The sequence below is a fragment of the Chiloscyllium punctatum genome, chromosome 2 (genome assembly GCF_047496795.1).
Source record: "Chiloscyllium punctatum isolate Juve2018m chromosome 2, sChiPun1.3, whole genome shotgun sequence".
NCBI lineage: Eukaryota > Metazoa > Chordata > Chondrichthyes > Orectolobiformes > Hemiscylliidae > Chiloscyllium > Chiloscyllium punctatum.
The window spans coordinates 38388600-38401268 of NC_092740.1; the positions used below are offsets into that span (position 1 = coordinate 38388600).

Here is a 12669-nt window from a genome sequence, read left to right on the forward strand (position 1 = left end):
AATAAAGCCAGTCAAAAGACCACATACATTACATACCCTCAAGAAGTGAAATTTCTGAAATTTTTTTTTGAATACAATACGTTTAAACTGGTCACTCTCTACCTAAAACCAATCCCTGGAACCTGTCAAATAGATTGTTTTATCATACTGCAGCACTTTATTAAACTTCTCTGCATTTTTAAAGTTATTTATGGAATGCAGAACAAACACACCTATTTTAGCTTTAACTCTCATTTTAACACTCCAAGTAGTAGTTTTTGAATAGCTGAGGCAAGTGCCGAGTACAGTCATAACTTATTCTTAGAATGAAGTTCAACATGTACATAAGATAATAAACTTCATACAAAAAAGTTTTCACCAGCATTGATCCAAAACCAAAGTACATACTGATGCTTCCTAAGTTCTTGTCTGTCTCTTTCAATTACCTTTTTGAATTTCTCTAATCAGATTTTCACCAATCTCAAAAGCAGACCAAGAAGGTCACATTCAACAGCATCTAGCTTGAATTGTGAGCAAATATTATTTCCCACCAGGTCAGGAAAAAATTAGTATTTACATTTAAGGTAAACAGTGGTTATTCAACCTCTAAATTTGAATTGCAGAACAGTGATTAACTTGGCTTTTCTTCTGGCTATAATTTTGTGAACAATGTTGGCAAAGGCAGCATTTGTTGCCTATCCCTAACTGACATTGAGATGATGATCTGGGCATTGCAGTTGGCGAACAGATTTTGGTGAGTTATTTGATGCAGAATATCCAACCCCTGATCTAATCTCGTAGTCACAGATTTAGATGTTTGGTCCAGTTATGTTTTTAGTCAACTGTAACTTCCAGATGTACGGGGTGAGGAACTCTGTGATGGTAATACTACCAATTGTCATCAGGAAAGATGTTAGAGATGATTATCTGGCACTTGTGCAAATGCTTTTTGCCACATATCAGGCCAAATCCAAATGCTGTTTAGGTATTGCTACACACAGGTACAGAATCTTGGCAATTACATATGGAACTAAATACAGAACCAGTGAACATCACCACATTTAACCTTACGATAAAGGGAAGGCCTGCAGCACTACTAGGAGGAACTACCATTAGCTCCTGGGCCAAGGTCATTGCCCTCCAACAACAACAACAACAACAACAACACATGTTCCTTTATGCTAAATATAACTTCAACTAGTTGGAAAATTTCCAGCAGTTCTCACCAAGTTCAAAATTTGCTTGGGCTCCTTGATGCCACAATCATTTGTTGCTTTGCTGTCTAAGGCAGAAATTCTTAACTCATCTAGAACCGTTGTGTTTGGATCTTTTAATTCATACATGGGAATGTGGGCATTGCTGACTGGACCAGCAATTATTGCCCATCCCCAACAATCAGAAGACAGTTAAAAGTCAACCACATTGGTTTGGCCTACTTACGGCCATACCAGGTAAGGACATCAATGAACCGGATGACATTTTTCCTGTCAATGGATTTATGGTCATCATTAGACTATTAATTCCAGATTTTGTTTAAAATTCAGACTTCACCATCGACCATGGTGAGATTCAAACTTTGGTCCCAAAACATAACCTGGGTTGCTGGATTAGTGTTCTAAGTGATATTACTACTAAGTCCATGCCTCCCTGTCACTTTATTTTAATATAGCCAAGTGGTGCTGTTTAAATCCAAACTGTGTCTGTGAGCATATTATTGCTTATTGAGTGCTGCTGGAAAATACTGTCAAAAACATTTTCCATCACCTTACTGACATGGAGTAGCTGGATTGGTTGGTAAAAACCAAAAAAAAAATGCAGGTTCTGAGGAAGGGTCAACCGAATGAATCATTAACTCTAATTTCTCTCCATAGATGCTGCTAGATGCTGAGCTTTTCCAGCAATTTCTGTTGCTGATTGGCTGGTAAGTGGCCAGTTTGACTTTGTCTTGTGAACAGGACAGACATTGCCAATTTTCTAAATCTTCAAGTGCCTGTTTTATAGATATACTGGAACATCATGGCTCCAGGAAAGGCTTGATCTAGAGCCTTTGTTGCATTTAATACATTCAGCCATTTCTTGACACTGTGGAAAATCTGAGTCAAATAGGCTAATTTGGCACCAAATGTGGTTTCAGTCTGAGGCGCTAACATGTTGGATTGATGAGGCATTACTACAGAGCTTTGATCTGATCCATCAGTTGTGGGATTGATTTGTTATCAATCACACGCTGTTTGGCACACTTTTATTCCTATATAGTAGCTTCACCAGGTTGTACCAATTTTAAGTATGCCTGATACTGCTGCTGGCATGCTCTCTGGAACTCTTCCTTTCAGCTAAGTTTGGTGATGTAACTTGTTGGCAATGATAGAGAGGGGTTAAATTGGGCTGAGATTATAGATTGTAGTTGAATACAATTTTGCTCCACTGCATCTCATGGATGCCCAGTTTGGGACTGATCTTCTGAACCTATTCCTTTTGTCTCAGTGGTAATATCATACAACACAAGGAAGTATATATTGAGTGTGAATACTAGACTTCAACATCACTACAACAGCATGGTAGTAACTCTTACCGACAGTGTCATGGACAAATGTATCTGTGGTATGTAAATGGATGAGGGCAAGTTCAAGTTGGTATTTCCCTTTTTGATCCTCTTATCACCTGCTGCAGGTTCAGACTAGTAGATATGTTCTTCATGACTCAGTCATCTCAGTCAGTAACAGTGGCTGGTGGCTACTGAAATTTTTCACCCAAACTACATTGTGCCTTTACCAGTCAGTGTTTATTTGAAGTGGTATTCAACATTGAGCAGAATTGCTTCATCAGCTGAGGAAAATGATAGGTAATCAGCAGGTTTCCTTTCCCATGCCGAACCAGAGCAGAAAAGGACATACCCACTGATGATAATGTGGATACTGAAATCCACTGTAGTTTTTGGAAAAGCAAAACAATGGATTGTACATAACTAATTCATGATTTGATGCAACCTCTTGCATACCCTAAACAATATGTTCAAATTTAAAAAAAACAAACATACCTTAGGTTTATGTAAAGTGTAAAATGCAGTATGACACGAAGCTGTCTATAAGACCTTGCTAATCTTATGCAAAACAGATACGACACTTCAAATAACTAAGCTAGTCAAAAGAATTGCAACATCATCCAAGAATGCAAGTGGCAATATAAAATTGAAGTGCTTCCATGTACTTGAAATATTCAGTCCAATAATAAACAAATCTACTTTTGAACTAAACAGGGACTCCAGTTCTGCCTGTAAGCTGAACCCATCGACAGATGAATATGATTCTAAATACAGTCCTAAGCTCATTTAAGAGCAGAACTTCCTTTTACAATGCAACCTGCAAAATATTTCCTGTGCCAATATTTCATTTACATTCAGTGCAGAAAGTACCTTCTTCTTTAAGCCTTCCAAAATGCATTTGTATTTCCCATTTGGTTTATTAAAAACAGTGCATCAGCAATGCTATTTAATATTTAGTAAACAGGTCACTATAATCTTTAGTGAATCAATACCTTATCCCTGGCCACTTGTAGAGTATTCTGTGGGTGATCAGTGAGTGGAAGCAGAGATGAAATTCCAGGCGATGGAACAGAATACCTGCGGTCAACAACGAAAGGCACTGAACTGCCAGATGGTTGAGAAGGTGGTGACTGAAACCGCTGGCGTTTGACGTCATAAGGACTAGTTCGCTCATCACTCCTTCGTCTGTAATACAGAGGAGATTGCTGTGCATCAGGTTATTAATACCGGTGTAAAATTAAATCAACATATGACTAAAATATAAAACTCAGTTTGCATTAATATGAAAGCTAGAATGTGTTATCATTTAGATGTGGTAAACTTGAATTTGAAACCAATGCTGATAATCCACCACATTAATTGGAGCTAGAAGAACTAGAATAATTCATGCTGTTATGAACTAGGCCAAACAACCTGAAAATATATTAAAGAGACTTGATTTGATTGGTCATACTACTAGACTTTAAGCAAAACACATTTTATTTTTACATTACGGTTGAAATATAAATAAAAAGGAAGAAAGAATTGGTGTAACTTTAACTCTATTGGAAAACTGTTCCAATATAGTAACATTCCATAAACATGTCCTTGGCAATGGCAAATTCAGTAAAATAGATTGCCTCACATGCAATATTCCTTCAGCCCAAGAGTAAAGAACACCAAGAGAAAGTTTTGGCAGAGAGACAGAGTGAACTCAAGTGTTTTGCATGTAGCAGGATGAGGCATATGGCAGCTTTCACAGCCAACTTCAAAATTTCAACAACTGAGGGCTATACTTAAACCCTAGTTCTGTGGGAGCCTGACTTAACACATCCTTCTTCTATTGTTCTAACTTTAACTAAAACCGCAGGCTCAAGCTGTTTACTTTATTGACTTGGGAGACACAGCTGGTCACCTCCTGTCTCAACTTCTCTTCATAAAAGGCAAGATGACAGCAGAGTAAAGTACTCCTGCTGGAGATCCTCTGCTTCGCCTGCTTTCTTTTCTCCCAGCTCTGGAGGCAAATCCTGGAGCAGTAAGTCCCAGGTGGAAATCAGCGCAAGGGGAGACAATCCTGGAACTTATCTTGGAGCAGTTGAGTGCCAGTTCAGAGTGGACTACAGGGTTGGAGTGGAGCAGGGATGGCTGTTGGACTGGGGTCTGGTGCTGGTGCAGACCATGCGCAGAGGTCCTGTGCTGAGATGCTACAAATGTTATGTTTATTTGAAATTTTTTGACCTGACTGTAATGTCAATCCTTTAACTTTGTCTGATTTCTAACTTATTTTTGTAACTAATTTGTAAGTAATGGAACTAATTTTTATTCTTCTTTTGTATCCAAGATTTGTACCTAGGTATTTGTACCAAAGATGGCGTCATAAGAGGCAGACATTGTACAAGTTTTTCATTGGACTACACATGACAATAAAGGATATTCTATTCTAAAAAACACCTGGACAAAATAGACCTCTTAAAGCCTCAGTGTCATCACAATGCTGAGTATTCAAAACTAAAAACAAGTTTCAGAAATAGACAGAGGTATCAGTTAACTTCTCTGGCAGGTCACATCCTTCTTTTCACACTGAATGTTATTTTGAAGCACATTACATTGTGAATATTCACAATCTTCCAGTTAAGACATGAAAAAGAAGCCCTGTCCGCTGTCTCTGGCTGATGCAAAAGATCCCATGGCATGAAGAGGTATTATCCCTCATGCTTTGGCTAATATTATTCCTTACTTAACATGATACAAGAATGTCATCTGGTCATTAACGTTTTGTTGTTGTCATGTGAAAATTGATTGCTGTATTTCCAACATTGTAACATGCTTACACCTCAGAATTACCCAGAATCCTTTGACTGAAGGCACTGTATTTCTTAATAAGCATTATAAATTCTTAAAATCTGAAGAAAAAGACTAAGTGGGACTTACTTCCTTCCGACATTATTGGGCAGACCCGGTGAATAAGTAGGGCAGGCACTATTTAAAGGCCACACAACTGATGGCCGTGGAGTAATTACACTTGTTAGGATTGTACCAGAAAGGCTGCAAAAACAAAAAAAATGATATTTAATAAAACTCATTAAATCAAATTTATTTGCATGATTTATAGATTGTATAATTCCTGAAATTGGTGAGGCAGCAAAGTTATACAGGTCATCAGTGCTCTACCAGTGATAAAATGTGGCATCAACATACCCAACTCCTTGGCAAAAGACAGCTATTATCAATGTTGTGAAAGGAAACAAAAAAAAATTCTAAAGATATCTTCTTGGTTGCCAGGGTGAGTTAAACTTCTGATAGGTAATGAACCAAGAGTGTAGTACAGAATATTGCAATACTACAGGGGAACAAAGTATTAAGTATCCATTTCTTTATGCCAGCCCAGTTGTTCTGTGGGAAAAGTACTTGCCACATTCCATAATTGCGCAGCTTCCAACAGCTCTCAGAACAATGCTGACTGTCTGGGACAAGCATCTGCATTTTTCTTTACACACAAAGAAAATAAATGCATACTCTCATACAACAGAACATATATCACATTGTTCATTTTAGTGATATGCAGACCACCTTTGTGGCTCAGCATTAGCATCCTGTGAATACCACTTGTGTTGGTAATGCAGTGTAGTACTTGACTAATGCATTATATGACGTTTAGTGCCAGTATGATACCAGGCTTGTAAGACTGGATGTTCCAAAGATTGGTGGATCATATCAAACAACAAATCCCTTTGACCAGTCACAGTAACTAAGATACTCACTGTATTCAACCAGGTTTGTTTGCAAAACTCAAAGTGTCCAACATTGGACATGACTCTAATCAAGCAACATTTGTTGGATAGTCCCGAGGGTGCAAAGAATGACACTGACAACCGATTTAAGGTTGTCATTCAAACCCGCGGCGTGACACACTTGCATGACTGGAAGCTACATGTGCAAATATACATGGCCCGATTCTTTGCAGATGGAAAGAACATGTAATCACTCCCATCTGTTTGAATTCAACAAAATGGGGTAACAGCCATTCATGGCTCATTTATCAGGGTAACACCCTGGACAGTCATTCTGCTTGTATGGAAGTCTACCTAAAAATCCTACAGTTAACATCAATCATTCACAACTGCACTCTCCATGGCAAAATCTCTGCCAATCAGGATTCTGTTCTCATACAGTATAAATGTTGATTTTCCTTTCAAATTGGTACTCTTGCAAGTGTCTCAATGAGTGCAAGACAAAATGTTTCAATAAAATTGTCTTTTCTCAACAAAACTCAAGTCAGAGTCAGAGTTATACAGCATGGTAACAGACCCTCCAGTCCAACTTGTTCATGCCTACCAGATACCCTAAATTAATCTAGTCCCATTTGCAGCATTTGGACCGTAACCCTCTAAACCTTTCTTTTATTCATATACCCATCCTTTTAAACGTTGTAATTGTACCAGCTGTTACGACTTTCTCTGGCAGCCTGTTCCATACATGCACCACTCTCTGCATGAAGAATTTGCTCCTCGGTCCCTTTTAAATCGTTCCCCTCTTACCTTAAACCAACGCACTTTAGTTTTGGACCCTACCCTGGAGAAAAGACTTTGACTATTCACCCTATCCATGCCCCTCATGATTTTATAAATCTCTGTAAGGTCAACTCTCAGCCTCCGATGCTCCAGGGACAATAGCTGCAGCCTGTTCAGCCTCTACTTATAGCTCAAATCCTTCAACCCTAGCAACATCCTTGTAAATCTTTTCTGAACCCTTTCAAGTTTTACAACACCCATCCTAGAGCAGGGAGGCCAGAATTGCACACAGTATTCCAAAAGTGGCCTAACCAATGTCATGTAAAGCTGCAACATGACCTCCCAACTCCCCCTCCCAGGAGCAGCATGGTGGCACTGTGGTTATCACTGCTGCCTCTCAGCGCCAGCGACATGGGTCTGATTCCCACCTCAGGCGACTGTCTGTGTGGAGTTTGCACATTCTCCCGTGTCAGCGAGGGTTTCTTCCGGGTGCTTCAGTTTCCTCCCACAGTCCAAAGATGTGCAGGTCGGGTGAATTGGCCATGCTAAATTGCCCATTGTGTTAGATGCATTAGTCAGGGGTAAATATGGGGAATGGGTCTGGGTGGGTTACTCTGCGGAGGGTTGGTGTGGAGTTGTTGGGCCAAAGGGCCTATTTCCATTCTGTGGGAAATATAATCTCATCTACGTTCAAAGCACTGACAAATAAAGGCAAGCATACTAAACGCCTTCTTCAGTATCCTACCTACCTGTAACTCTGCTTTCAAGGAACTATGAACTTGCATTCCAAGGTCTCTTAGCTCAGCAACACTTGCCAGAATCTTACCATTAAATTTATAAGTCCTGCCTTGATTGCCTTTCCAAAATGCAGCACCTCACATTTATCTAAATTAAACTCAATCTGCCACTCCTCAGTCCATTGACCCATCTGATCAAGATCCTGTTGTACACAGAGGGAACCTTCTTGCTGTTCACAAGTCTCTGACAGGCAACCTTCTCCGCTGGTCACAGGTGTGTACTACCAAAGTACTATTTGCATACCTAAGAACTAGATTATTATACATTCAAAAGAATACTGACTGGTTATCTACATTTTACAGATAGATGTTATGAGTATCTCCTAAGAAATACCAGGCAAACATTAGTTAACAATCATGTAACTTTCGAGGTAAGGCTAACAGATTATCTTGCTCCACCGTTAGACATTTTCTTTCGAGAAAGAAATCTGCATTCCTTACCTGGTCTGGCCTACATGTAACTCCAGACCGTCAGCAATGTGTTTGACTCTTAATTGCTCTCTAAAATGGCCAAGAGACCCAATTCGCTCAAGGGCATCTGGAGATGAACAACCAATGCCAACCTTTCCAGCAATTCCCTCATGCCACACAATTTAAAAAATTACTGATAAGTGCAGCTATTATGTTATATCCTAGTTATCCTTTTCAGGGCCAATAACTTTCACAACAGCTTCCAAAATGTACACTCTAAACTTAATTGATGTAATTTTCTTAATATGCTCCAGTATTTATGTTACAAAGAATTTAACATTGAAACATGAGCACTCACTGTGAGATCTTGTAAACTACCAGTAAACAGAAATCTCTCAGTATGAGCTGAAGTTGTTACTAAAATGAAGAACAATGGAACACTGAACCAAACTGCTTTAACCATAATTGCTTTCACTTTGTTAGTGCATTACAAAATCATCACCACCGTCCGATAAATTAGTGCATTCCTAACAGGAGTACATGACAGGGACTGCAATACTTCAAAAGCTGACAATTCAACGTTATCATTTCAGTCAGGTAGGTAGGTGTCACTAGATAATGCTGTATACAGTCATTTTCTATTCCACACAGTGCCTACAATAAACAAAAAAAGGCTAAAATTTCTAAATTGCACAACTGAGGAATGCACACTGAAAAAATGCAGCCTGACTGAGTCATAATTCTAGCAGAAAATCAGTTATTACTCAAATGACTGAACATAGCGAAACAAAGCATTCTACAATTGTGTAATTAAATTCATCATTTTGTGATCATTTTGGTTACCGATGAAATCTGATTTCCAAGATAATTCATCGTCATTGTACTAAAATATTTGAGATTCAAGTCACAAAATACAAAGCTAATAAAACAATTAGAACATAAGATGATCCATCAGTCAAATCCTGCTGCACTCACCTTGCATTCCTGAAGTTGAGAGCATTGATGATCTGTTGCTGTGAAATAAGAGCTGGAGAGAAGGGGGGACGACCCACATTAGGAGAATTAGGGAACATGCTCTCCTTCACTTGAAGTGAACATTTAATCCTTCACCTGGAAAAAATATACAAAATGAAAACATTTGTACATGCCAGTCACATAAATCTATGTCTTAGACAACTTTGCTGAAACAACTAAAGTGTTAATCAAATATAAATGAATTTGAGAACAGGAGAGAGATGGAGAGAAAAATAAAAACACAAGATGAAGCTTTTAAAGGTTTGTGAAATGGGACAGAGATTCCAATGCAGATGCTTAATTATGAATTCAGCAAAGCACAAATAAAAGTTCACCAATAACAACCAAACTTAATAAGTAAGAATCTAGGGGCAATTTACTATCTAATTAATTAAAAATACAAGTTAAAAAGTGAAATAGAGCTGAAGCTTGGAACTCTGAACAAACAGAACTTTTGTGAGAGACGGAGATTAGAATTGTGTGTTGGAACTTGAGAGAATCTTCAGTGACCTGGATGACAGGGAGGTCAAGAGTATTTGAGAATCAAGTCCTCAAGCTGATGAAAGACTTCAACAGCAGGGACAAAAGGTAGTACATAAGAATGGGAGATTGCAATGATCTCAGTGACAGATCAGTTTATGTGACTAAAACTTAAATTAGTCAAACGCAGTAGTTACATGCCACCTGAGCTTGAATTGCAGTGCTGTCAAGTGTCAAACAAGGTAGCTTCACTTCTGCAATTTGTGGAATTTGACTTGAGATTAATATCTGTAACTTCCTGATGATATGAAATAAGAAATCAAGAGAAAGCAGCATGAAAAGTAAATGCTGTGGAGAATGGAATGGCCAATATTATCCACTTACGTAGAGATTTAGGAGGAACAAAACATTGCAACTTATAGGAAAGGTAGCAAAGTTATTTATGATGCTAGACCAGTTATTCAGAGTCTAGATTAGAGTGGTGCTGGAAAAGCACAGCAGTTCAGGCAGCATCCGAGGAGCAGAGAAAACAAAACAAAAAAAATAATAAAAAATCGACGTTTCAGGCCCTTCAGAAGGACTTTTGCCCGAAACGTCGATTTTCCTGCTCCTCGGATGCTGCCTGAACTGCTGTGCTTTTGAAACACCACTCTAATCTAGACTCTGGTTTCCAGCATCTGCAGTCATCATTTTTACCCAGTTATTCAGAGGACTAGACTAATGTTTTGGAGATGTGAGCTCAAATTCTTCCAAGTCAATGGAGAATTAAGTTATTAATTAAATATATCTGAACAAATCCCATGCATTTGGAATTGCTCTTAAAAACAGAATTGATTCACAACTGCCCTTCAAGAATGAAATCTGATGTATTTACCCCCATCTGGTCTAAATCTGACTCCATGCCCCACAACAATGTGATGACGCTTTACTGCTCTGTATTCATTAGGTGGTTGACCATGATGTATTCAAAAGTAATAAATGTATCCATGTAAACACACTAAGTGTGGTGGATAGGATTAGTAAGCATAAATAGCTTTCTCAACTATACAGAAAATAATAGAAATTTTGTAAACTATGGCAAGAACTGGGTGCTTAATATTCACAGATACCAAGTGCTTGTGCTTAGAAAAAAAATAGGGATTCAAGAAAAAGCATGTGACTGAAAGCATTTATTTCAGAAGTAATTTCAATACAGGAAAGAGGACATTCTTTACAGCCACGGGCAAGAATCTATTTGGTTCGAGCTGAAAAGTACCGGGACTATGCTCATACCACAGGGAGTGGTACATCAAGATAATCATCTTAATAATTATCAACGAATCATCTTAAACATATGAAATGAGGAAGAAATTGTTTGGTGCCAGGAATTTGTATTTGCTAATAAAATAGTAAACATACTGGTTCCTCTTAGTCTACCCAAATAGTTACATCCTCAAAAATCTCTAAAGAACCTGACAAATAAGACTTCTCTTTATACTGACTTCTTCAAGTTATACAACACTTTTCTAAATGCAAGTCAGACTTCTCTAATAATAGGTGCGAGCATTTCCCCAATGACTGACATCAGGCTAACCAACATATAGTTCCCCATTTCCCTCTCTCTTAAAAAGCGATATTACCTTTGCCAATTTCCAATCTGATGGGATTATTTGAGTCAAATGAATTTGGGAAAATCATTGCTGGCACATCCATTACCTCTATAGCTCTCTTTTCTAACCATAGGATAAACGTAGAAATTTGGACCCCTAATGAACAGAATAGACTTGTAATGGTATTGTTCTATGGAGTGTGTAGAGGCAGTAATGTCACAGTTCACGTGCATACACTTTTGAAAGTGACAAAGCATCCGGGGGGGGGGGGGGGGGGGATTTCTGGAGAAATTTAGCAGGTCTAGCGGCATCTGTGGAGAGAAAGCTCAAGTAACATTTTGAGTCCAGTGACTCTTGATCCTCTGGGTTCCTGGACTTTGTAAATAAAAGGAATGGATTATCTAAAAGCATTGTAAGATATGCTACACCTTTATAAAATAATGCTTAGGCCACAGTTCTGATCATTACACTTTCAGAGAATGTTCTTGAAAGGATGTATTGGAGATGTATAAATCCGTTTCTAAGGATGAGGGATTTTTCTACAAGATTAGGTTGGAGAAGCTTGGTTCTTCACATTGTATCAAAACTTCTTTCAACCCAGTCTGTTACAATGTATCAAATGATGACAGATTTTGATACAGCAGACAAGGAAAAGCTATTCTCATTAGCTAATGCCAGAGACTGACTGGACAGGAGTTTAAAGCTTTGGACAAGAAATACTTAGTGGATATGTGAAAGAATCTTTTAACGCAGTGAGAAGTAATTGCCTGGAATGCATGGACAAGAGTGCTTAAAGTAGGAAAAATGATTTCAAAAGGAATTGGATAGACTCAAAAGGAAGCAAACTTTCTGAGTAATGGAACTGACTCGCTGCTGTAAACAGCTGGCATGCAACGATGGGTCAAATGGCTGCTTTTTGCATGATTATGATTTACTAAACCTTGCTAGTGACTCTGATACACCATGAAGAAAAGTAAACATTGCCACCGCAGATCTATTTTTCACAACATCCCTTGCGAAATGCTGATCGTAAAAATAGCACCAATGGCAAACATGTCATAATTTGGGGACTGATATAGAATAAATATTCCCCGGTTGCTCATTCATTACTAAAACTATAATTTGACATTAATCTGAAAAACAATAATGCCATCACTGCAGCTGCAACTAAGTGCACGGAGTCACACCTGACATTTATTGCTCAACTAACCACAGTAAGGTGGTGCCCATGGGCACAGATAGGCTGACGTCTTGATGCGCTGATAGCAGTTTGATAGAATTCACTGGCTTGCTGGGACCAGAATCATATGCCAATCAGACTGGCTAAGGACAACTGGTAAAGGACAATAGTGCACAACCACCACACG

At 38.5% G+C, this 12669-nt stretch overlaps 1 protein-coding gene across 2 annotated transcripts in view; it reads right to left on the minus strand.

Annotated features, from left to right (window-relative positions):
- The window catches only part of tent2 (terminal nucleotidyltransferase 2), an 87495-nt gene that overhangs the window by 70161 nt on the left and 4665 nt on the right, over positions 1-12669 (minus strand). For both annotated transcript variants that reach the window (XR_011964257.1, XM_072596137.1), the window contains exons 2-4: positions 9195-9329; positions 5432-5545; positions 3514-3706 (exon numbers count right to left, since the gene is read on the minus strand). Coding sequence is in view for 1 of the 2 variants with exons in the window: in XM_072596137.1 (XP_072452238.1) it covers positions 3514-3706; positions 5432-5545; positions 9195-9292 (405 nt within the window). In the remaining variant the exon portion in view is untranslated. The remainder of the gene's footprint in view (positions 1-3513; positions 3707-5431; positions 5546-9194; positions 9330-12669) is intronic.